This window comes from Hemiscyllium ocellatum, chromosome 7, assembly GCF_020745735.1.
Source record: "Hemiscyllium ocellatum isolate sHemOce1 chromosome 7, sHemOce1.pat.X.cur, whole genome shotgun sequence".
NCBI classification, from domain to species: Eukaryota; Metazoa; Chordata; class Chondrichthyes; order Orectolobiformes; family Hemiscylliidae; genus Hemiscyllium; species Hemiscyllium ocellatum.
This window is the reverse complement of record NC_083407.1, coordinates 46,945,165-46,972,137: the sequence shown is the minus strand read 5'-3', so window position 1 is coordinate 46,972,137 and position 26,973 is coordinate 46,945,165. Positions and strand designations below refer to the sequence as shown.

At 39.2% G+C, this 26,973-nt stretch overlaps 1 protein-coding gene across 4 annotated transcripts in view; it reads right to left on the bottom strand.

Moving 5' to 3' along the window:
* Window positions 1-5,148: 5,148 nt before the first annotated feature.
* Window positions 5,149-26,973, bottom strand: part of slc12a8 (solute carrier family 12 member 8) — a 150,086-nt gene continuing 128,261 nt past the window's right edge. For all 4 annotated transcript variants that reach the window (XM_060827162.1, XM_060827164.1, XM_060827165.1 and 1 more), the window contains exons 12-15: window positions 26,507-26,604; window positions 21,120-21,237; window positions 12,223-12,283; window positions 5,149-9,679 (exon numbers count right to left, since the gene is read on the bottom strand). In XM_060827162.1, the coding sequence (XP_060683145.1) occupies window positions 9,514-9,679; window positions 12,223-12,283; window positions 21,120-21,237; window positions 26,507-26,604 (443 nt within the window). In that variant the 3' untranslated portion in view covers window positions 5,149-9,513. The remainder of the gene's footprint in view (window positions 9,680-12,222; window positions 12,284-21,119; window positions 21,238-26,506; window positions 26,605-26,973) is intronic.

The following is a 26,973-nucleotide window of genomic DNA, read 5'->3' as shown; positions in this document are numbered from 1 at the left end:
TCCACATTTCAATTCATCCCTGATAGCTTTGATTCCTTGACCTAACAAGATACTCAGTATCTGCAGTTTACACTAACTACAAGATGTACTGCAGAAATTCACCAAAAGTCCTTAGACAGCACCTTCAGAACCCACAACCAGTACCATTTGGACAAAGGCAGCAGATACACAGGAACATCACCATCTGGAAATTCCTCTCTAAGCCACTTACTATCCTGACTTGGAAGTCTATCACCATTCCTTCACTTTCAAAATCCTGAAATGCCTTTCCTAATTGCATTGTGGAACTACCTACAGCAGGTCAAGAAGGTAATTCACTACCATCTTCTCTAGAGCAACTTGGGATGGGCAATAAATGCAGGCTGAGCCAGTGACGCCCACATCCCACTAGTCTAGGATTCCCCTGAAAAGGAAACATCCTTTCCACCACCTTGTCAAAAACAATTATCAGAGTAGAATCTTAGGTGTGTGTCTCCATGTTCCTGCTATCAAAATGTATAGCTGTACAATACTTCACATTAAACATCATTTGTCACCTATCCACCCACTAGAGCAACCTGTGTGTTCTTTGAAGTTGTTCATAATCACTACAATAGGTGGGAAGGTAACTCATAACGAAGAAATAAGAACATTACAAATGGATGTGGATAGGTTAGGTGAACGGACTGAAATTTGGCAGATGAAGTTAATGTGAATAAGTGTGAAGTTATCTAATTCAGTTGAAAGAATTGAAAGGCAACCTATTATCTAAGTGGAGAAAAAAATATCGGAGTGTTTCAGAGAGATGTGGGTGTTTTCGTGCATGAATTGCAGGAAATGTGTTTGCAGTATAGGAGATAATAAGGAAGGCAAATGTAATTCTGGCTTTTATTACTAAAGGAACAGGGTATAAAAGTAGGGAGTGTGTGTACAAGGCATTAGTGAGATTATTGCAGAATTGTTATGGGGGATTTCAACACATAGGTAGTTTGGGAGAATCAGAATGGTACTGGACCCCAAAAAAAGGAATGCCTCTGAGATGGATTCTTAGAACAGAGCCTACCAGGGAGAAGGCAATTCTGGACCTGGTGTTGTGCAACGAACTGGATTTGATCAGGGACCTCAAAATAAAGAAGTCATTAGGAGGTAGTGACCATAATATAATAAGTTTTAATCTGCAATTTGAGAGGGAGAAAGGAAAAATCGGAAGTGTCAGTATTGCAGTTTAACAAAAGGAACTATGGAGCTATGAGTGAGGAGCTGGCCAAAGTTCAATGGTTCAATACCTTAGCAGGGATGGCAGTCGAACAACAGTGGCAGGTATTTCTGGGTATAATGCAGAAGGTGCAGGATCAGTTCATTCCAAAGAGGAAGAAAGATCCTAAGGGGAGGCAGGGGCAGCCATGGCTGACGAGGAGAGTTAAGGACTGTATAAAGATAAAAGGATGAAGTATAACATAGAAAGATGAGCGGGAAACCTTTAAAGAGCAACAGAGAATAACCAAAAAAGCAATACATGGAGAAAAAATGAGGTACAAAGGTAAACTGGCCAAAAATATAAAGGAGGATAGTAAAAGCTTTTTTTAGGTATGTGAAAAGAAAATAAATGGTTAAGACTAAAATTGGGCCCTTGAAGACAGAAACAGGTGAATTTATTCTGGGGAACAAGGAAATGGCAGAAGAGTTGAATAGATACTTTGGATCTGTCTTCACTGGGGAAGCCACAAGCAATCTCTCAGATGTAATAGTGGCTGAAGGACCTAGGGTAACGGACGAACTGAAGGGAATTTATACTAGGCAGGAAATGGTGTTGGATAGACTGTTAGGTCTGATGGCTGATAAGTTCTCGGGACCTGATGGTCTGTATCCCAGAGTACTTAAGGAGGTGGCTTCAGAAATCGTGGATGCATAGGTAATGATTTTCCAATATTCTATGGATTCAGGATCAGTTCCTGCGGATTGGAGGGTGGCTAATGCTGTCCCACTTTTCAAGAAAGGCGGGAGAGATAAAACAGGGAATTGTAGACCAGTTAGCCTGATGTCAATGTTGGAAAAATGCTGGAGCCCATTATAAAAGATTAAATTATGATTCATTTGGATAGCAGTAACAGGATAGGTCAGAGTCAGCATGGATTTACAAAAGGAAAGTCGTGCTTGACTAATCTTCTGGAAGTTTTTGAGAATGTAACTATGAAGATGGACAAGGGAGAGCCAGTGTACTTGGACTTTCAGAAAGCCTTTGATAAAGTCCCACATAGGAGATTAGTGTGCAAAATTAGGGCACATGCTACTGGGGTAAAATACTGAATTGGATTGAAAATTGGTTGGCTGACAGGAAGCAAAGAGCAGTGATAAGTGGGTCCCTTTCAGAAATGGCAGGCGGTTACCAATGGGGTATCACAAGGTTTGTGCTGGGACTGCAGCTGTTTACCACCTACTTTAATGATATAGGTGAAGGCATTAAAAGTAATATTAGCAAATTTGCTGATGACACAAAGTTGGGTGGCAGGGTGAAATGTGAGGAGGATGTTATGAGAATACAAGGTGAATTGGACAGGCTATGTGAGTGGATGGATGCATGGCAGATGCAGTTTAACGTGGATAACTGTGTGGTTATCCAGTTTGGTGGCAAGAACAGGAAGGCAGATTACTATCTAAATGGAGTCAAGTTAGGTAAAGGGTAAGTACAACGAAATCTAGGTGTTCTTGTACATCAGTCAATGAAAGCAAGCATGCAGGTACAGCAGGCGGTGAAGAAAGCTAATGGCATACTGGCCTTCATAACAAGAGGAATTGAGTATAGCAGCAAAGAGGTCCTTCTGCAGCTGTACAGGGCCTTGCCATCTGGAGTATTGTGTGCAGTTTTGGACTCCAAATTTGAGGAAGGACATTCTGGCTATTGAGGAACTGCAGTGTAGGTTCATGAGATCAATTCCCAGAATGGCAGAACTATCATACGTTGAAAGGAGTGACTGGGCTTGTATATACTTGAGTTTAAAAGGATGAGAGGGGATCTGATTGAGTTGTTTAAGATTATTAATGGTTTAGATACTCTGGAGGCAGGAAGCATGTTCCCACTGATGGGTGAGTCCAGAACTAGAGGACACAGCTTAAAAATAAGGGGTAGGCCATTTAGAATAGAGTTGAGGAGAGATTTCTTCACCCAGAGAGTGGTGGATATGTGGAATTCTCAGCCCCAGAAGGCAGTGGAGGCCAAGTGTCTGGATTCTTTTGAGAAAGAGATGGATAGAGTTCTTAAAGATAGTGGAATCAAGGGTTATGGGGATAAGGCAAGAACAGGAGACTGATTGTGATTAAGCCATGATCATGATGAATGGTGGTGCTGGCTCGAAGAACCAAATAGCCTACTCCTGCATCAATTGTATATTGAGACTGCACCTGGAGTTTTGTCAACAGTTTTAGTCCCCTTATTTGAAGAGGCATGTAGTTGTATTGGAGGTAGTTCAGAGAAAGTTGACTAGATTGATTTGAGAGAGGAGGAGTTTGTCTTGAGATATTGAGCTTTCAAGTCTATACTCTCTGGAGTTTATAAGAATGAGAGGAATTTTAACTGAGGTATATAAGATGCTAATGCAGGTTGACAAAGCAGATGTAGACAGGATGTTTCCTTGTGTGAGTCAATCTAGAATGAGAGATCATAATAGTGGAGGAGTGGCAACTTCAAAACAAAGATGCAGAGAAATGACTCCTCTCAAAGGGTTGTGAATCTATGGAATTCACTGCCCATTGTGCCATGGATGTTGAGATTTGAATAAATTTAATAAGGAAATAGACAGATTTTTAATTAGTAATGGGTTAAAGGGTTGGAGAACTGGCAAGAAAGTGGAGTTAAGACTCAAGAGCTGAAACTCTTGCTGCTGCGTTTTATATTTTCTCACTGTTTATAATGTTCAAAGCATTCTACTAACCACAAATTTTGAAATTGTGCCCTGTACACCAGGGTCCTGATCATTAATATATATCAGGATAAGCAAAGGTTCCAGCATTGAGTCCTGGGGAACTCTAATACAAACCTTCTCCAAATTTGAATAACATCTATTACCATTATTCACTGTTTCCTATGTGTGTTGTTACCCCTTTATGCCATGAGCCATGAACCATGAACTGTGCCCACAAATCCACTATCTGGTACTGTGTAATATGCCTCTTGGAAGTCCATGTATACCATATCAACAGCATTACCCTGATCAAACCTCTGTGTTACTTTAAAAAAACTCCAAGTACTTAGTTAAATGTGATTTACCCTTAAGAAATTCATGCTGGCTTTCTTCAATTAACCCACATTTGACCATGTGACTATGTATTTTGTCCAGAAATATTGTTTCTGGAAAATTCCTATTTATTGAAGTTACCTAGCTTGTTCTTGCATGCATTTTTGAACACTTGTTCAATTATTCAGTCCTCTAGCATCATCCCTGAGTCAAAGGAAGACTGAAAAATTATTGCGAGGGCCTCTGCAATATCTGTTCTCTCTTCCCTCAGTTTCCTTTGATGCATCTCATCTAATTCCAGCACTTTGTCACTGAAGTACAAGCTATCTATTCAATACCACCTTATCAAATGAAAATCCGTGCCTAATTTTCCTTCTTTCACTATGGCCTGGGTAATAACTTCTAATTGGTAAACACAGATGCAAAGAGTTCATCAATATCTCAGCCATCTCTCTGTCTCCATGTGTAAATACCTTTTTTGGTCCATAGTTGGTTCCACTGCTTCTTCTTTTACATTAGCTGCCAAACCCAACTCATATTCCGCCTTTGCTTCTCTTATTTACCTTCGCCAGCCCACTGAATCTTACATATTCATACTAGCTCTTGATTGTATATTCTACCTGAAATCTGTCATAAGCATTCTTTATTCTACTTTACCACAATTTCTACCTCTTTTGTCATCCAAGGAGCTTTGGATTTTCTTTAAACCCTATTTTTGCCCCATTATTTCCTTATAGGAAGTGCAGCTTGACTATACCTGAAACATCATCTTTTTAAATGTAGCCCATTGTTCAAATATCTGGAACTATTTATATTCATTTTAAGCTGGAGAACAATGAGATACATTCAATTGGTTTCATTCATAATAATGTTCTTCTTTATTGTTATTTTTCTAGAGTATTTCAGTTACTTGATCATGGATATAATGCACTTTAAAAGTGATTCAAAGTCTCTTACATTTGTAATCATTTCTATTCATTTAATGCAGGCTTTCTTTGTATTTGGTAACAATTGTAAAAATAATAATGTGAAAGGAAATTTTGAAACTAACATCCAGCAATTCTGGACCCAAGACAGAAATTGCTGGAAAAACTCAGCAGGTCTGGCAGCATCTGTGGAGATAAAACCAGGGTCGACTGAAGAAAGTTCAGAAGAAAGATCACTGGACCTGAAATGTCAACTCCGTTTTTTTCTTCACAGATGCAGCTAGACCTGCTGAGCTTTTCCAGCAATTTCTGATTTCCAGTATCCACAGTTCTTTCAAATTTGTTCAGCAATCCCAAAGTTAATATGCATTACATTATTAAATATTATTTAATGTTCTGGATTTTATATATTTTTTGCAATCAGTCCTACATTCAAGGCTGAGAGAGACCGATTTCTAATCATGAAGGGAATCAATAATTATGGGCAGAAAATTGAACAAAGAAAATTTACAGCCCAGGAACAGGCCCTTCGGCCCTCCAAGCCTGAGCCGATCCAAATGTACTGTCTAAACCGGTCGCCCAATTCCTAAGCATTTGTATTCCTCTACTCCCCACCTATTCATGCATTTATCCAGATGTATCTTAAATGAAATCTACCATACCTGCCTCTATCAGCTCTGCTGGCAACGCGTTCCAAATGCCTACCACCCTCTGTGTGACGTACTTGCCGCATGTATCCCCCTTAAACTTTCCACCTCTCACCTTGAAAGAGTGACCTCTCGTTATTGAATCCTTCACCCTGTGAAAAAGCTTGTCTCTATCCACCCGGTCTATAACCTTCATGATTTTAGAAACCTCAATCAGGTCCCCCCTCAATCTCCTTTTTTCTAATGAATATAAACCTAACCTACTCAAACTTTCTTCATAGCTAGCACCTTCCATACCAGGCAACATCCTCGTAAACCTTCTCACATCCTTTTGGTAATGTGGCAACCAGAACTGTACACAGTATTCTAAATGCGGTCGAACCAATGTCTTGTACAATGTTAACATGACTTGCCAGCTCTTATACTCAATACCCCGTCCAATGAAGGCAAGCATACTATATGCCTTCTTAACCACTCTATCCCACTGTGTAGCAACATTCAGGGTGCAATGAACCTGCACTCCCAGACCATTCTGCCCATCAACTTTTCCCAAGGCTCTTCCAGTCATTGTATAATTTGCTCTAGAAATAGTTTTGCTGAAATGCATCACCTCACATTTGTCTGGATTGAAAATCATCTGCCACTTCTCTGCTCAACTCTCCAGTCTATCTATATCCTCCTGTATTGTCTGACAGTCCCTTAAGCTTTCTGCTACTCCACCAAACTTCGTGTCATCTGCAAACTTGCTGATCATACCAACAGTGCCCTCTTCCAGATCATTTAAGTATATTACAAACAACAGTGGCCCCAACACTGACCCCTGTGGAACACCACTAATCACCTTTCTCCATTTCGAGAAACTCCCTTCAACTACATGTCTCTGTCTCCTGTTGCTCAACCAGTTCTTTATCCACCTAGCTACAACACCCTGCACACCATATGACTTCACTTTCTCCATTAGTCTACCATGGGGAACCTTATCAAATGCCTTACTAAAGTCCATGTATATGACATCAACAGCCCTTCCTTCACTTTCTCGAAGAACTCTATTAAGTTGGTAAGGCACAATCTCCCCCGCACAAAAACCATGTTGCCTATCACTGATAAGCCCATTATTTTCTGAATATAAATAGATCCTATCCCTCAGTACCTTCTCTAGCAACTTTCGCACCACTGATGTCAGGCTCACTGGTCTGTGGTTACCCTGAATATCCCTACTACCCTTCTTGTACAAGAGGTCAACATGAGCAACCCTCTAGTCCTCCGGCATCTCACCTGTATTTAAGGATGTCACAAAGATATCTGTCAGGGCCCCAGCTATTTCCTCTCTCGCCTCCCATCCAGTCCTGGGGATTTGTCCACCTTAATAACTCTAGCCTACCCAACATAGATTTCTTCATGCCAACTTGATCCAGACTAATGAAACTTCTATCTCTAATCTCAACATTCATGTTCCTCTCCTCAGTGAACATTGATGCAAAGTAATCATTCAGAATCTCACCCATTCTCTCAGGTTTGACACACAGCCTTCCTTCACTATCCTTTAGTGGACGAATCCTTTCTCTAGTTACCCACTTGCTTCTTATAGAAGAATAACATGCTTTGGGATTCTCCTTAATTCTGCTCGCTAAAGCTATTTCATGACCCCTTTCAGCCTGCTTGGTTCCTCGTTTAAGACTTGTCCTATTCTTCCAGGACCCGTTCTGTTCTTACCTGCCTAGACCTTATGTATGCTTCCCTTCTCCTCTTGGCTAGTCATACAATTTCTCCTGTCATCCACGGTTCACGAATCATGCTCTTCCTATTCTTTGCATTCAATGGGATGTGCCTATCCTGCACTATCTTTAACTTATCTTTGAAAGCCTCCCACATCTCAAATGTGGACTTCCCTTCAAATAACTGTGTCCAATCCACAGTTCCGAGCTCCTGCCTAATTTTGATATAAATGGCCTTGGCCCAGTTTAGTACTCTTCCCTTAGGACCACTCTCTTCTTTATCTACGTGTATTCTAAAACTTACAGAATTGTGGTCACTGTTCCCAAAGAAATCCCCCACTCCAACTTCTACCACCTGTCCTGGCTCGTTCCCCAGTACCAGATCCAATATGGTCCCTTCCCTCGTCGGACTATTGATATACTGCTCTAGAAAATTCTCCTGGACGCTTCTTACAAATTCTACCCCATCCAGACCTCTGACATTAAATGTATCCCAGTCAACGTTGGGAAAATTAAAATCTCCCATCACCATTACCCTACTGCCTCTACATCTTTCCATAATCTGTTACCTATTTGTTCTTCTACCTCACGCTCACTGTTGGGAGGCCTGTAATACAGCCCCAACAGTGTGACTGCACCCTTCTTATTTCTCAGCTCCACCCATAATGCCTCACTATCCAAGACCTCCATAGTTAGCTTCTCTAGCACAGCCGTGATATGGTCCTTGACCAGCAATGCAACTCCACCCTCCCCTTTATTTCACTCCCTGTCCTGTCAGAAGCATCTATATCCTGAAACATTTAATTGCCAATCATCATGCCCTTCCTTCAACCAAGTCTCTGTGATATTGAGTTGAGAATTATCACATCAGCTATGATCTGATTGAATGGCAGAGTAGACTCAATGGGCTGAATGGCCTACTTCTGCTCCTACATCTTACAGTGATACAACTGTCGCACTGAGTTAATAATCTTTCAGCACTTCCTTTCTACACCGTATCAATATGATTATTTTCAAATTTTCAGTAGCTTATGAGCGGTGACTACTGCTGCAGGGGAATTGACATATTTCAAATTTTGTCTGGTCTCCAGTTCAAGAGATTAGAGTAAAGGTAAAGATGCCATTGTCTTACCAGACCTTAGAGCTGCTCTCTGATTAGATAGAGATGATTGGTGGTGGTTTACCAGGAGGGTCATCATACCTCAGGGGAGCAGAGTGGTTGACACAATGGGACCTTCATGGTAACCGAAGTGGTGTGGGAATTTAATCCATGCTGATGAATCCAGCCAACTGAGCTCACCAACCCATAGAACTTATTTGAATATTTCCTTTCTTTGGTGGCATCATATATTCTTGCAGCTTCAGGTTAAGAAAGAAAATATTCGGCTTCGGTGCAAGGAATAAAGAGAAAGACATTTTTATCCATAAGAAAGGTTCTCTGCACCCAAACTGCCACAAAAACCAGGTTGTTAAAACCCTACTCACAATATGAATCCAAACATTTTTGTTAAAAAAAAAGGCTTGACAATGAAGATCTGCTTTCTTTTGACTCCTGAATTTTAACGCAGAAAATTAGGAGTGGCCAGCAATCCTGCCAAAACTAACGTAATGCATCCACTTCAGCACTACGTCATCTACTACTTGTAATATGGTTGGCAAAGATGGTAGAAAAATATGTCAGCATTTCTGTTAAAGTTACTCCAAGTATCTTGGCAAAAACCTGAATTAATCCATAATATATGTATACTTAAGGAAACCTCTTTTAAAAAAAACAAGTAAAACCATTCATACATTCACAATTATTAAAAATTTGCATATAAGTTAGCTGTATTCCTCTGCAGTAACGTTGTAGCTACCCTAATATTTCATTGAATCTATTCTTACTCATGTCGTTTGAAAGCAAATGTACTTCATGTAAACACACAGTTAAGTTTTACAACAGAATTTTCACAGCCTTTAAGGCCTGCCAACCAAACACAGTCACAAAAGAAGAACATCAACAGAGAGTTGAGATTCAGTTCAAATGACGGCTGAGAATTTCACGACTAATAACTGAGGAATGATGGTAGCGGTCTCTGGATGCAAAGTCAGCATTCTCTTCGGTTAATTGAGTTGTCGCCATACCCACTGTTGTAAATGAGGGTGTCACAATAATCTGTTTCTCATGTGGTGATCCTTTCCTGAAATCAAGAAATAGGTTGCGGTCAATACTTGATTATAAATGCAAACATAATATTTCAAAATCTGATTGAATTAATTTATACTGAGAGTCAGGATCAGCAATCTGTCCTGGAGCCACAAACAGAATAACAAAGCAAAGGAATGGTCAAGCAAGTAAGTTCTCAATTTTAACCTACAGTTCAGAACATCCAAAAGAGGGAGAGGAAGGTTGGGCACAAGTTGCACAGAAGCTGCTTTGCTGGCCCTGTTAGTAGTCATTTTAAAGTGGCTTTGGCAGAAGCTTGGAAAAAAGTCATGCTTCTCCTTTGTTGATGTTTCAAAACTCAAGGGGACCAAAATTAAGAAGATGGAAACAAGGAACAAGATATTTTAATTCCTTGTTGAAAACAGCAACACACATTCAGCAAAAAGAAAATCATGATTAAAAGGCATTAATTACTCTTGTTGATCAAAATAATTATATGAATAAACTTTCAGATACTTGATACCAACTGACTGGTTTATGCTTTATAAACACACACAGATGCTCACAATAATTTAAATGTTCTGACAGTTCAAGAGCAAATATTTTCAAAAAGCCTTCATCTTGTAATGTAGGCTAAGTAGGATTTTACAGTTTTGTCTGTTGTCTGTTCTTTAACACAGAATGTACAGTTTTATGAAGTATGAATAACAGGCACTGATTATAAATGACAGAGTTAAATTTCATATTTAGTAAAGGGTATTCTAAAAGTCTTGCAGAGATTGAATTCAATAAGTCTCCCTATTTTCAGCCATAACAAGGTTTAAATGCTAGAATACACAGCACAGAGCAAATAACAGACTTACTTATGTGGGAGCAACAAAATCTAAAGTGAGTGCACACTGGCATGAGTTTTATCTGACATTATTGTGAAGTGGTAACTTGGATTTTGACAGAAATGGGCACTTAGATATGAGACTTGACTGCTGGTGATTCTTGGTCAGGAAGTCTGTACATGGTTTAATAAGATGCTTACTAGCACTGATGTTGATCCTAGAATCTGAATACATGTGTGCCTGCGCACAGAGTCTGTTTGGGAAAATTGCTTGAGTTCCTAGCACCTGCCAGTATTGAGACACAGAGTTTAACTGCTATTGGGAAGGAACTTTCTAGAATAATGGACCTAAAATGCTTTTGGTTTGATTTGAGCCATTGTCTCCATCACACTTTTACCCATCAATAACCAGTTTTGTGTCCCCACTGCTCTTACCAATATTGTCATTCTGGTTTCTTCCTTAAACAACTAAAAGATGAAATTTCTGTTTCTGTATTCCAAGTGTGCACAAGAATAGACATTGGAAAATTTGCAGTTTCTCCATTTTTAAAAAATCTATTCAAAGGAATGGGCATACCTTGTTGAACACTTTTACATCTATTGTACAGATTTTCCACTAGAATTGTTTACAGTGTAGTTTGCAACGTTAAGTAATGACATAAAAATTACAATGTTTAAGTATGGACAAGGAAGTGACTTTTACTATAGATTAATATTCTAGCAAATGCCAATAACAGCCAACTGAAAATAAAATTATCACCTTGTATTAGGACTATATACTAGTTGATAACATAATTTTATTTTCCACTTCAGGCTTTAGCACATTAATTAATTTCTGTTGTAAATTGTAGCCGTCAAGTATCAGACCTCAGCTATTTGAGTGTGGAAGTATTTCCACTGTGAACAGAAATGGGAAAATACTCAATATTTATAGTGTTAAAAAATGTGAATCATCTGTTGAATGAATCTTGGAAAAATCACACTGTGTTTTAACTCAATTAAGCAACAGGGTGATCTGTCAAAAGGACTCAACCAGAAAATAAATATGCAGTGACAGGATTCTGTAAGGGAAACTCTGCAATAGAATGTTCTGCAGGAAATCTTCACATTAAATCCTAATTCCTATCGTTTCATCCTGTATTTTAATGAAGTTGTGGTATAATTTATTTTCTCATCTGACATCTCCACAGTACTATCTGGCATATGGAAGAAGCAGAATAAGAAGTCTCAGGGTAGCAAAGTAATTAACTGGCTATGCCAAAATGCTCAGGAATGCAATTACCGTACTACATATTGAAATTGTTGCACCATTTGAAGAAAGTGATAATGTGATACACAGTTGTTCACATGCACCTCTCTTTGAATCTAAATATCAGCTTCAAATTTAGCCATAAAATTTGCTGCAGGATTTTGTGTGTAACAAAAGTTGCAATGGATGCTGGTTTGCTCAGTTGGCTAGATGGCTACCATGTGGTTAGAATAAGATCTACATTGCAAAGTTTACTTCTCATTCCGTACACAACAGATCAAGAACCTGCTCTTGTAAGTGAAATGCAAATCACCACTACAAAAGCTGTCTAGAAAACAGCTCAGGTGAAGCATCAGCAGAAAATGAACCAAAGATCTTGATTACTGCAGAGTACATATGAAGTAACGAGTAAATAACTTTCAACAAAATAGAGTTAGGTTCTGAATAGTTTGTTTTCACATTTCTGCAAAGCTATTGCTATGAAACTCTTACAAACCTCCTTGACTCACTGTAGACGGTCCGAATCCAATGTAAAAAGTTGAAGTTATTCGCTAGGCCTGTGGAAAAACATTCAAAATTACAACTGTAGCAGAGAAGTAGATTTAAGAAAAAAACTAAAAGCTCATAAATTATAAAGTTGAGAGTATTCTCATCAGTAATAAGAAGCAAAATGATAACAAATGTAACTCAGTTGAAAATCCACTGTCGAACTCACTGCACTTGCTTCTGGGTTGTTCATGTTCCCTGCTTCCCCCCAAAATTCCAACTTTCCCAATCCACCTACACACCAACATGTAGACAACTACATAGAACATAGAACATAGAAGGATACAGCGCAGTACAGGCCCTTCGGCCCTCGATGTTGCGCCGACCGAATCCTACCTAACCTATACTAGCCCAATAACTTCCAAATGCCTATCCAATGCCCGCTTAAATGACCATAAAGAAGGAGAGTTCACCACTGATACGGGCAGGGCATTCCATGAACTCACAACCCGCTGTGTGAAGAATCTACCCCTAACATCTGTCCTATACCTACCACCCCTTAATTTAAAGCTATGTCCCCTAGTAACACCAGACTCCATTAGCGGTAAAAGGTTCTTAGTACCTACCCTATCTAAACCCCTAATCATCTTATACACTTCTATCAGATCTCCCCTAAACCTTCTCTTCTCCAATGAGAACAGCCCCAAGTGCCTCAGCCTTTCCTCATAAGATTTTCCTACCATTCCAGGCAACATCCTGGTAAACCTCCTCTGCACTCGTTCTAAAGCTTCCACATCCTTCCTATAGTATGGCGACCAAAACTGCACACAATACTCCAGATGAGGCCTCACCAGAGTCTTATACAACTGCAACATGACCTCAGGACTCCGGAACTCAATTCCTCTGCCAATAAAGCCCAGTACACCATATGCCTTCCTCACAGCACTATTTACCTGGGTGGCAACTTTCAGAGATCTGTGTACATAGACACCAAGATCCCTCTGCTCATCCACACTACCAAGTAGCCTACCATTAGCCCAGTAATCCATCATCTTGTTATTCCTACCAAAGTGAACGACTTCGCACTTAGCTACATTGAATTCCATTTGCCACATTTCCGCCCAGCTCTGCAACTTATCTATATCCCGCTGTAACCTACCACTTCCTTCCTCTCTGCATAGAATAACAACTGCAGAGTATTAAAGATCACAAAACTTATTTTGAGTACAAAATAAATCTGAAGACATTAAGTTTTATCAGTACCATAGGTTGTGTTACAACATTCAAATTTGATATATAAATCAATGGGAAATATGCAGTTTATTTTGCAAGTGTCTGTAAGTGATGTTGATGGTGGATCTCACAGAATAATAAAACTACACAGAGCTGGATTTCACAAAAGTAACCAACACTAAACTCAAACACAATACTATAATTTAAAAATGACTGTATTTTTAGGTGAGATGGAGGAAGGTTATTAACTGATCTGCATAATTCTTCATAAACTTAACCAGTTATTAGTATGCCTCAGTTTGTTAACAATCTATTTTCTTAAAGAAGGCAAAAGTTCACGACTTACAATTAATTCTGAAATCATACTAGATTTTTCTTTCCCTGGCAAGAAGATGCAATCATGAGCAGATTATTGAAAATCATGTTGGTTGAATAAAGATGTAAGAATGTGACTTAATACATGGCTTGTTTATTGCAAGTCACCATCTAATGAGAGGCAATTGGCTTCTATACAATTATCCTTAATAATTAGAAGCACTGAAATAAAATGCAGTGTTTATCAATAGCTTCTACTGGCTCCTTTGGTAATTGCTTACAATCAAGCATAGTTTGGTTAAATGCAATTTAAAACACTTTCAAGGTTCTAAACATTTATTTTTCTGAATTACATGAAAGTTTACAGACTCAATGCTCACTCTTGTTCACCGTGCACGATCAAGGTAACAACTGCTCCATACAAGTCCCTAGTTGTGTGATTGGCTAATAGTTGTTGAGAACGTTGCACTGTGACTGGTTCTCCAATGCTCAGCTCTGGCAATGACTTGGCATTTCATCCAAGTGAAATTTGTCTTTCTGTCATTTCACCTTTGTTTTGTCACTCATGCCTGTTATTATTTTTGTGTTCAGTGGTTTTGTTTTCAATATTAATAGAGCACTTTCGGTATGGAATGACATTTGTCTGTGCTGGAATACTTTCTATGTGTTCAGAAGATATTATCCTGGATTCAAAACTTGCTTTGTACACATCTATGTTGAATTTTGTCAAATCTTTACAGTCCTTTGACAATTTTCAATGCCACTTCAACTTTTCCATTTAACTTGGGGATAATGTAGAGACAATGCATGGTGTTGAATTTCCCAATACTACATGAAGTGACTAAAGTCTTCAGTCGTGAATTGAAAACATTGTTAATCATCACAATGTCAGGAGTGCGCAACAACTGAAGTACGCTTTCAAGCATATTCCAATCACATGGGTGGTCATTGACATCAATCAGTCTAACTCCCTGTAATCAGAAAATTAATTAAATGGTGACAAGATAATTCATTCCTGTGAGAGAAAAACTGTCTATTCAAAGCTTCATCTATGATCTGTTTATATGTCAGGTGTCACATGCAGCTCTTTAACCTGGTATTTGATACAAGCATTACACTAGCTCAAGTGGTCCTTTGCAAATGGAATTTTGTCCTTCATTGCTAAAGGGCTCGAGTTTAAAAGTGGAGAGGTAATGTTACAGCTATACAAGATGCTGCTGAGGCCACATCTGGAGTATTGTTGCAGATTTGGTCTCCTTACTTAAAGAAAGGATGTACTGGCACTGGAGGGGATGCAGAGGAGGTTCACTAGGTTGATTCTGGAGTTGAGGGGGTTGGCTTATGAGCAGAGGCTAAGTAGATTGGGATTATATTCATTGGAGTTCAGAAGAACGAGGCAGTATCTGATAGAAACACATAAACTTATGAAGGGAATTGATAAAATAGAAATAGACAGGATGTTTCCACTGGTAGGTGAGACTAGGACAAGAGGGCATGGCCTCAAGATTAGAGGAAGCAGGTTTAGAACAGAACTGAGAAGGAACTTCTTCATCCAGAGGGTTGTTAATCTATAGAATTCCCTGCCCAGGGAAGTATGTGACACTACTTCAGCAATTGCTTCGAAAGCTAAGGTAGATACTTCTTTGAAAAATAAAGGAGTTAAGGGATATGGTGAAAACGCGGGTAAGTGGAGATGAGTCCACAAAAAGGTTAGCCATGATCTTATAGAGTGGCGGAGCGGACTCGAAGGGCCAGACAGCCTATTCCTGCTCATAGTTCTTACATTCTTAATCTTAGTTCTCATACTTGGCTCATTATGCACTTGTGCCTTTGTCAGAGTAGACTCATATTCATGATGGCTTGCAAGGTTCAGTGTTATTTTTTCTCATTTCTTTGGAGTTAACAATTTTATTTCTTTTGTACAAGATGTCATGGACTATCACTTCCTCCATGTATGACTAACTACAAATACTCTCTTTTAGCAATAGTGTCATTGTTGTTTTCAGGCTAAACCTCCCACTTCTATTTCCTACAGAATTTGCAGAATTTTATCTTGCTATATAGTTTTCCTGAATTGAGCAAGACACTAGTACTTCACATTTGTCAAGCTGTCGCTGGAAGGTCTCACACAGTCTTTGCATCCTCAGCTTGTGATTCTACATCGGGAATATAGATCTGTTGATTTGATCACTTGATTGTGTGTCAGTTCTAGATGATACCTTTGCAAATGGAGTAACATCTTTTGTAGACTTTGGAACAGAGAGAAGCAGATTGAGGAAGAAGCTTTAAAGTGCTTGTGGTTGAACTCCACTGTCACTTTGTCTTACCCATTTGCAATTAAAGCAAAAATAATAACCAAGTACACTTTCAATGTAGTGTGTTTAGTCTGCATTAACACCTTGGATGCAAATGCAACTGGTTGATCTTGCTGTATCAGGGTTGTTTTAACCTGGTCTCACTCCTGATGAAGGGCTTTTGCCTGAAACGTTGATTGTCTCACTACTCGGATACTGCCTGAATTGCTGTGCTGTTCCAGCACCACACTCTCGACTCTGATCTCCAGCATTTGAAGTCCTCACTTTCGCCAAGAGTTGTTTTAAGTCATGTCTCACTGGCATCACATTGGAGGATGACTTCTTCATTGACATTGTAGGACTCAGCACTGACATCATCATAATTATTGTTTGATTCCAAAGAACTCCGTTTCTTGTTCTGTGTCCTTAGCAATGAGTATGCATTAAGATTCACACCCTGATGATAGATACGGCAAGATTTTTCCTTTAAAAATCCAACAGATTGTTTCTTTCATGTCTGATGGTTGCTGCATCTCTGCGCCTGCTTGAAATTTGTCAGGATCTAAGAGACATCCTTTTGCTGCGAGGACATAACTGATATTCTTAACTCTGGGCACTTTCAGTTACCTGTATCTTCCTCAGAATCAATTTTCAACTGGGAAGCTCTCTCTCTCTCTATTTCTCTCACACTCGAGTAATCACACTAGATTCTGATCATGATAATGTGATGGCTTCTTCCATTCTGTATTCACACACATAGACCATCCACAACAGCTTCTATTCCAGGAAGCTTATTCATTCCTGCATATTTCCTATAACAGTGCTTCTCCAGAACAATGGAAATGCCAAACGGCATGTGCAACTATCTGTATCTCTCAAATAGTAGCCGAAGGATGTAATTTGAAAATTGCCACTTTCATCCAGCTTTACAACTCACCATTCTTTACATCCTTTGCATTTGCTGGATGTGGCAAAATTGCTCCAATGATTGGCATGGGATAATGAGAGTCCTTCAAAGCTTTATTGGGTTCCTTTGGAACCATGCATACTTCAGTTTTCCAGGGACTTTTTTTTCTGCTGCTATCAAATTGTTAATGCAGTCTGTGTAAATTGTCAGTTACTTTTCCAGCTCTTATTTGTTTGGGCTCTCTTGACATTAGCATCATTCCATTCCTGACTCAGGCGACAGACTGTGTGGAGTTTGCACGTTCTCCCCGTGTCTGCGTGGGTTTCCTCCGGGTGCTCCGGTTTCCTCCCACAGTCCAAAGATGTGCGGGTCAGGTGAATTGGCCATGCTAAATTGCCTGTAGTGTTAGGTAAGGGGTAAATGTAGGGGTATGCGTGGGTTGCGCTTCGGCGGGTCGGTGTGGACTTGTTGGGCTGAAGGGCCTGTTTCCACACTGTAAGTAATCTAATCTAATCTAATCTAGTTTCTCTTCACCTCTTGTTCAATTATATAGCCTCACCCCTAACTTCAAGAGCTTCATTTCAAGTCCTCACCTTGAGCCACTTCACACAGGTCTGTAAAGCTCATAATGTTCCAGAAAGAACCAGTCTACTCAACACTTGTGGTTTGTTTCTGCAGTCATCAGTCTAACAATCATAAATCTTTCAACACTTTAGACCTGATGATGCTAACATGGTGTATATGCAAAAATGATTCATCAAAATCCTTGGCTGGTAGCTCTTCAGCGGCCATCTTTCTGGGCTTGTTTAGCTTCTTTCTGGCTGAACTGTTGGATCAAAGTGATTCAGTTTCTTGCATCATTGTTTTCCCCACACTGATCAGGCTTTCCTTCACTTCGTGAGATGACCTCTGCAATATTTGCCATTTAGCTTTGACTTTCCACAAATATCTTTTCTTTATTCCAATCAGTTGTTTTCATTTGGCCTGGAATATGGCTCAGCAAAATGCAAAGTCTCATCTGTTCTTCTGTACTCTACCTCATGACTGACAATGCTCGAGTTTCTGCACATGTTGATATTTTTTGAGAGTAAGTTTCTTGTCTCTCAGGTGACATATCTCTACAGCTCAATCTCTTGCAACTCATCAAATTCCTATCCCTGATCAGATCTTCTTTCAGTTGTTCAAACTCACATGATTCAGCTACATGTTTCAGTGTAATTACATACAGATCAACATTCTCCCTCTCTGCTTCATGTTGAAGAAAAACTGTTCCAAAGTAACATGAATAAAGGACTCAAAATAAGTCTTCAAAACCTGCAAAATCTCTCCTGTCTGACTTTTCTATTTGTCAGTGAGGTCTGAGTTGCACAAGTGTTTTTAACACAGTTCCCCCAGCACATAGCAGGGATGCAATTTTTAGAAGCTCAGGCATTTTTTTTCAAAAATTACTTCTGCTGATATTCCATAGTTTTAACTCCGAATGTTGGGAGGGAAAAATCCAATTCTATCTTGTAGACCTCTGTGACTCTTATATGAGACTAATTTAATGGTGAAAACTGATGGCTTGGGCAAGTTGGGCTGAAGAGCCTGTTTCCATGCTGTGAACCTCTATGGCTCTCTAGCTTTTCATTCCCACAACAGGAGATGGAAAATGCACCAATCTTTATAATGCACCTCATAATTCACATTGCAGAATGTATTTTTAACTTTTATTTTGTTGTTTCTTTTTGTAGCTGATTCTCTTACAGCTCTGAAGATCCATAAATTTCCAGTTGGCTGTTGCCTGCTGTGTTTTCTACACTACCTAGCTGTCCTACAAGTCTGACAATTCACATAGTTTCAACCACATCTCTCTAACATCATGTTTCAAATGATGTGTGCTTAATGGCTCCCATGAACCATTCACAAAGACACTTACAAGCAGAGTGCAGTAAGGTTACAGTAATGGTACAGTTGTATTTCTCTAAACAGGCGGTACCAGCTGATGCAGTGCTGTCACAAATGATACAAGCTATTGTAGGGATATCTGAAGGCCCTGCATCCAGAGGTTCATAACAGTGCCTGAAAGAGCAGGTTTGCAATATTTACACCACTTTACATTTGAGCAACAATGACAGATGTAGAATAATACATGGTTGCAAATTACTGAACTAAAAAGGAATACCAAAAAAAATGTAAGGTTATGCAGCTAAAATACAATCTAATGCAGCTAATTACAACATACCTGCTAAGTATGCCTCATTGGCTACAACACCAAAACACCTTTTTCATGAATGAATCTAATGCTGTGATCAGAGCCTTGTTGTAACTTATAAAGTTTAGCATGGAACCTTTTCTTCACAAAATAACATACACCCATATTATCTGATAAAGCAACCTTTTGGAATAGTCTAAATGAACTTTGTGTCACAGATCTGAAATTAACATTGTTTCATTCTCCAGAGCTTCTGACATCTGAGTTTTTCCAGTATTTTCTGTGTTTATTTTGAATTCCCAGGATATGCATTATTTTGCTTCTCTCTTCATGTAACTGGATATGGAAAATACACAAAGAGTAAGCTAATGCTTGATGGTACCATCTTTATCCCAAAATGGAAAAGCCCCCTTTGCAGCATGAGGGTCTCATTAAAAAGAAAATAAAAATTACTTCAGAATAATGAGAAATCTGCTCTCCTCAACACTTGTAAACATTAGTTGGTACTGGGCCAGAGCGACAGAAGGTGCAGCATGTGATTAGTCATGCAATTCAGATTTTAATGCATTTTAAAAAGCATTTGAAGTGATTACAGTTTAATGTAATTCTTTCATAGAACATGGTGAACTGGAATTTTCACAATAAACTAACTGTTACAGCTAACAGGTTAATTTTCCAACAGTAATTACGCATTTGTGGCAACTTTTAATCCTTTATTCTCTACAAGTTAAACTAGTTCTTGTGCCAGAAACAATGACAATTGTTCTTTGTTCTTTGCATGCAGCGTTTGATGAAACAATATCTTCCCTACTATAAGAGAAAGTGAGGTCTGCAGATGCTGGAGATCAGAGCTGAAAATGTGTTGCTGGAAAGGTGCAGCAGGTCAGGCAGCATCCAAGGAACAGGAAATTCGACGTTTCGGGCAGGAATGAGGAAAGTGTGTCCAGCAGGCTAAGATAAAAGGTAGGGAGGAGGGACTTGGGGGAGGGGCGATGGAGATGTGATAGGTATCACACCTATCACATCTCCATCGCCCCTCCCCCAAGTCCCTCCTCCCTACCTTTTATCTTAGCCTGCTGGACACACTTTCCTCATTCCTGATGAAGGGCTTATGCCCGAAACGTCGAATTTCCTGTTCCTTGGATGCTGCCTGACCTGCTGCGCCTTTCCAGCAACACATTTTCAGCTCTTCCCTACTATACTCAACAGAACAAATGAATCTCATTGGAAGTCATGTTGAATTGATTTGGAGAAAAATGAAAGGGATGAAATAAAAAGGTGATAAAAGATTAGTCACTGAACCATCTTATGCTAAATGCATTAATCCAACATTATAAATTTTATGACAAAAACCACAGAGAAAGTTACTTGAGACTTTGAGATCCCAGTGAGAAACATTGTACGCCAAAGAATGCATATTAAATTTAAGTTTGCAATTGATTTTTCAAGCATTAAAATTAGAACATTCCTGAAGTTCTGATATATGTTCCCAGCAGGTGAAGTTTTCCACCAAGAGTGTCAAGTTGGAAAATGACTCCAAGTATATTGATATGTGCAAGACTATCTTCTTCATTATTTCTGATCATGAAATGTTTATTTTCATGGTATATTTCTAGTTACGTAAAAATCCAATTACACCCAGAATAAAATCTAGCATTTGTCGTAACTAAGGTTGGTCTTTGAAATTCTTTTCTTCAGAAAACAGTGGATATCATTGAGTATGTTTAAAACGGAGTTAGATAGATTTTTGACCTATAAAGAAATCGATGGTTATTAAGGGCTATGCAGATATGCCAAGGTAAGGCCAAAACCAAATCAGTCTTGATCTTACTGAATGGTGGAGTTGACCCAATGTTGAATGGGCTGCTCCTGTTCACATATTCATGAAAAACATAAAATTGCAAGAAATGATTAAATGTGTAATATGTTATAAAATAATGTATAGTTTTTAAAAATATACTCACCAGGAGGAAGTCCTGGACTCATTTGTCCAATGTAAATGTAGATGAAAAATGCCACAGCAATGTTAATTAAAGCATAAATCCAGTGAATTACAAACATGATTACAATCGACACTATTGCCTATGAAAAAAATAACAAAATTAAATCAACTATAAAATGTCATGTCTTAACCTGACTCTTCAATTCTTTACTCAAAGAGCAAGCCTGGCACACAATTTCATAGAAATATTTCCAAAAGCATCATTAATATTTATGTGGACATTCAAATAATTTGCAGATATTGAATACACAATACAAATTTTGTTTCAATTAACATTTGATGAAAATAGTTGAACTGACTAAGCATTTTTTAGGAATCACTTTAATAAAATTGAACATATGTCAACCTATATTCAAATAAAACTTTGTTTTTTTTTTACCTTTCAGTCAATAATGTGCATGTATCCCAAATACATCACCCTGGAATTCTTGGTAAATGATATTTTTATATTCATTCAGCTAATTTAGATTTTGTGTTGTAACACTTATAAATATTGAAAGATCAACACAGAAGATCATCGACAAGTTAACCGATGTACAACTTCAAAGCAGAATATACAAGTAATTATTGAGCAAACATACAAACTTAAAAACAAAAAGAAATCCTGATGTACACAACATGAATTGTCTAGATTTTTCACACTTGCTGTGCTGTGGAATGTTTTGTAAACCAGAGAATCAATCTGACAAGCAGATTTCTGATCTGCTTTCACTAATTTTATTTATGACTGGAGTAAGAAAAGCTGCCTTGTTTGGCTGGTATCTGACACATTCCTTAATTTCCATCCTTGTTCCTGAGAAATAGAACATTCTATCACAATTTTACCATTCAGAAACAGTAAAATGTCAAAACATTTCAATGGGAAAATCTGGATTAACAGAGTGAAAAAGGAAAAAGCAAAAAGCAAGGATTTTCATAGATAACAATAGGAATATGGCATTGGGCAACTGAGAAATGGTGCATATCCTGAACAGTTTTATGATGATGCAAGAAGTCAGTGATTCACAAAAGTGTGGAAATCTTAAGGATAATATTCATCATAGATAAGGACATATGGAGAAATTGGGCCAAATTTAACAGAAGTGTCCATTTTTGAAAGCATTGATGGTATCCCTAGACAATGGAGGAGTTAACGGAATACAATCAGGGCTTCCGCGACTTGACAGTCATGGAACCTACCTCCAAATACTGGCAGCTCCAGAAATAATGACTCCTGCTGGTATTACAAACGGCCCAAACCAGCCATGTGGAAGGCCAATTTCTCTTTGAGCTGTTGTGTGTCTTGTCAGTCAGCTGTAGAGCTGGTTATAGACAACTGGTGAGTGCCCACCAATCAACCAGGCAATTAACAAGGCCTTCTTTTAGGGCCAAGCCCCCAGGAATGTAAGTCTAAATCAGAGGCTGGAGCTTGGAGGCAGCTATGGCTATTAAAAGAAGAGAATCCAGAGTCCCAGGATCGCAAAGGATCTTTAACAAAGGTAACCAGTTAGTTGAAGGAGAGAATTCTTGGGTTGTAGGATGCAGGGAGGAGCCCCAGAAATGCCCCCTGCTTTATGCCCAATCCCTCAAACTGGCACTGAATGCTTTTGACAGAGGTATCCTATCTCCCCAAAATGACAAGCTACCTGCAGGAAGGCAGCTTTTGATAGCATCAAATGAATACATACTCACTTGCAGTTGGGTTGATTTTTTTTAAAGTATGCAATTCTTTTGCAACTTGCTCAGAGATGCTACTATACAGCTGTGAAGAGGGTTTGGATTGACCTAGGTCTCCTGTGTCAGGGATAGGAATACTATCACTGGTCCATGGCAGCCATTTGCAATTGGGCTGACTCCAATGGAATGTTAAGTGGTCTTTACCTGATCATTTAAAGGCCACATTTCGAGACACAACAGAAAGATGTCAATGGGTCTTCCTGCCCAGAACTGAATTCTAGGTGGTGACGAAGAGGTGTGGATTTGGGTCCACCATCATCCTCCCTAATTATGAGCTCTCCCCATCTCCAAATCCACCTCTGCAGGAACAAGAGGATTTTGCCCAGAGATATGTCAGGTGGGCACGTCACAATGTGGGGACCAGGGGAACATTGTCAGAATTGGCCCGTCTATGAATCTTAGGTGCCCAATCAAGAAGTCAGTGCTCCACCCGCTTCCCATGAGCCTGCAGGGAGGACATCAGCTTTTACTGGGTGGCCTAAATATGTGGTGCACATGCCTCCCTTCAGAGAGAATGAGGTCAATTAATTTCCCACTGAAGGATTTCGATTGCCATTTGGACAGAAAGACCCTCCTTGCCTTTTCCCTTTCCCATCCCATCCTTGACCAGGAGGAATCAGGAAGATAACAGGTTCACCGCTTTCTGCCTTCCCTTCAAACATAGGAGGAAGTAACTCCTGTACTTCATGACCTACTACTTCATGGTTACCCTTAGTAAGGGATATGACTTCAGAATCAGCATGATCAGAAACCAATGGCAGAAATTTCAATTCTGAATACATCAATGGATAGCAAATGACAGGTTACCCCCGTCCTCCAACCTACTCTACTCGGAGATCACAAATGGCATCCCAAGAACCTATATAAACATTTCCTTTGTCCCTCAGCAATCCTGAAATCTGCCACTGTACCTTAGCCAGCCAACTCTGTATCTTTGGTGAAAGTGGACAAGTGGAGCTTTCCTATACTGCTCCAGGTAAATTGCATCTGATAAACACTTGAATGTTAAACCTGCAGTTTGCCAATTTACTTTCTGCAGGCAAATTAAATGATAGCAATCAGCAAATAATTTTGAAACTGAGGGCTAAAACCAATCTTTCAAACAGATGTGTCTTACTAACTCACTTCACCAAAGATACAGAGTTGGCTAGCTAAGGTACAGTGGCAGATTTCAGGATTGCTGAGGGACAAAGGAAATGTTTATATAGGTTCTTGGGATGCCATTTGTGATCTCCGAGTAGAGTAGGCTGGAGGACGGGGGTAGCCTGTCATTTGCTGTCCAATGATAGCAATCAGCAATTAATTATGAGGGCTAAAACCAATCTTTCAAACAGATGTGTCTTACTAACTCACTTTAAACTAGTGCTTGAACTCACTCAGTTAACAACTTCTTTTATTATTTCGCCAAGTTACCCCTGTAAGTTTACACATGACATTGGGTCATCCCTATCTAGAATACTCTGGACCGTTCTGAAAAGACATATTGGCACTGGACAATTTGCAGCATTTATTATTTAAAATCCTCCATTAAAATGAATTGGAGATCAGGTCAGGTCAGACAGCATCCATGAAGAGAAGTGTGGAGGGGGCAGCAGTTATGTTATAGTTGAGGTGGGGGTGGGAGGGATGTAGAGAGCTGGTGGTGAAAATATGTTGATAGTTCAGCTTAGGTGATTGGAATGTGAGAATGGCAGAACAATGCTGTGTCTCACTGCTAGCCTGGAAAGAACAGACAGTCCCGTGAGAGTGTGGGCAGGAGATAAAGGACATGGCGACAGAGAATGTAACGAGTAAAGCTAAAAGAAAGTGAAGAAATGGGTGTTGGTTCACACTTTGAAGAGTTGAACTCAATATTAAGTCCAAAATATTGTACAGTGCCTAGTCTGAAGATGAGATGTTGTTCCTCCAGTTTGCGCTGTGTTTCACTGGAGCATTGCAGCATGCAGAGAACAGACAAGTAGGCATACAAGTGGGACTTTGTGTTAAAATGACCTGCTGCAGGAAGGTTAGAGCATTGAACACAGAACAGTAGAGCACAGTACAGTCCCTTCGACCCACAATGTTGTGCCGAGAATTTATCTTAATCTAAGATCAACCCAACCTTCACACCCCTCAATTTACTTCCAGCCATGTGCTTGTCCAGCAGTTACTTAAATGTCCTTAATGTCTGTGACTCTACTACCATCGCTGGCAATGCATTCCACACACCCACCACTCTCTGCATAAAGAACCTACCTCTGATATCTCCCCATACCTTCCTCCAATAACCTTAAAATTATGACGCCTTGCGATAATCATTTCTGTCTTGGGAAAAGTCTCTGTCTATCTACTCTATCTATGCCTCTCATAACCTTGCACTCCTCTATCAAGTTACCTCTCTTCCTTCTTCTATCCAGTGTGAAAAGCCCAAGCTCATTCAACCTCTCTTCATAAGACAAAGTCAAAAATCACACAACACCAGGTTATAGTCCAACAGGCTTATTTGGAAGCTCTGGCTTTCAGAGCACTGCTCCTTCATTTCTGAAAGCTAGTGCTTCTAAATAAACCTGTTAGTCTATAACTTGGTGATGTGTGATTCTTAATGTTGTCCACCCCAGTCCAACACTGGCACTTCCAATTCATAAGATACGCCTTCCAATCCAGCATCCTAGTAAATCTCCTCTGCACCCTCTCTAAAGCACCTACATCCTTCCTATAGTACGGCGACCAGAACTGGACACAATATTCCAAGTGTGGGTCTAACCAGTGTTTTATAGAGCTGCAGCAAAACCTCCCAGCTCATAAGCTCAATCTCCCTGTTAATGAAAGCCAAAACACCATTGGCCTTCTTAACAACCCTATCAACTTGGATGGCAACTTTGAGGGATGTATGTAAATGGACTCCAAGATCCCACTGTTCCTCCACAATGCCAAAAATCCTGTCTTCAACCCTGCATTCAGCATTCAAATTCAGCCTTCCAAATGAATCACTTGGGGTCATGTTTCCACACACACTGGAGGTATCCTGCAAAGCAGTCACTCAATCTGCATTTTTTATTTCCAATGTAGAGTATAATGTGTAAATGATCAGTAATTACTGCAAAATTATTAGGAATATTTGCTTGCTGAGTCAGCCCAATGCAGACTATGAAAAGATAGTTAGTATCTTTGTAGGCAAGAACCATAGGACGTTTTTGAGCCAATCTGGACTGTATTCAAATTGACATCCCAAAGGTGCTAGGCTAAGCCAATGAACCACCCAATTCCCAAATGCAATATGCAGAGTTTTTAAAATGGTTCAGAAAAACATTTGGAAGTTTTGACAGAGCGCACAATCTTGTAGAAGATTACAGTTAACCACTAATCCAGATTCAAAGCTTAAAGAACTTGTTCAAAATCATGAATAATGAAGAAGATTAAAATAGCTGACTTTGGGAAATGTGAAAATGACACATTCAGCAAAAAAAAAGCAACAACCATTGAACAAGGTGGTAACCTACATGGTCATAAGATTTTTATGGGACATAAATACACCAATTATAAACAAGCATTTATGTCTTCCATAAAAGGGAAATCTTAACATAATCCATTCTGAAAGTGTTACATAAATGCTACATTTACTGTGCCATAGAATAGTTTCTACCAAATACTTACACCAAGTAAGGACAACCAACGATTGCAAAGTTTAGAATAAAATGATCTTGGCATCTTGTAAATCTCTGGTTCCTGAGACTTCTGCCTTTCAATGGAACCTACAGATCAGGAATAACAATATAAAAGTTATTTGACAGCTCATAATCCCTGATATTACACTTGTGTCTGCTATTAATAATGCAATTCTACTGAATGCTATCTTCAGTATAACAAAGCATAATGTTTTCCTTCATTGAATTTAAAATAGTTCCATCTTTCTTCACTTACAAGAAGATTAAAAAAAATGTTAATTTTCAACATGAAACAGTATCAGAATTGTCAAACAGTTAATAAAAATCATCTTTATTTCTATCGAACAATGTTTCTGAAATAAAGCTGCATTGATAGCTGGAATTAAAGAACAATAGTTACCCTCTTGCTCTGCATGCATCTTCAGTATAATCTTTGTGTCAAAGCATTTTCTACAG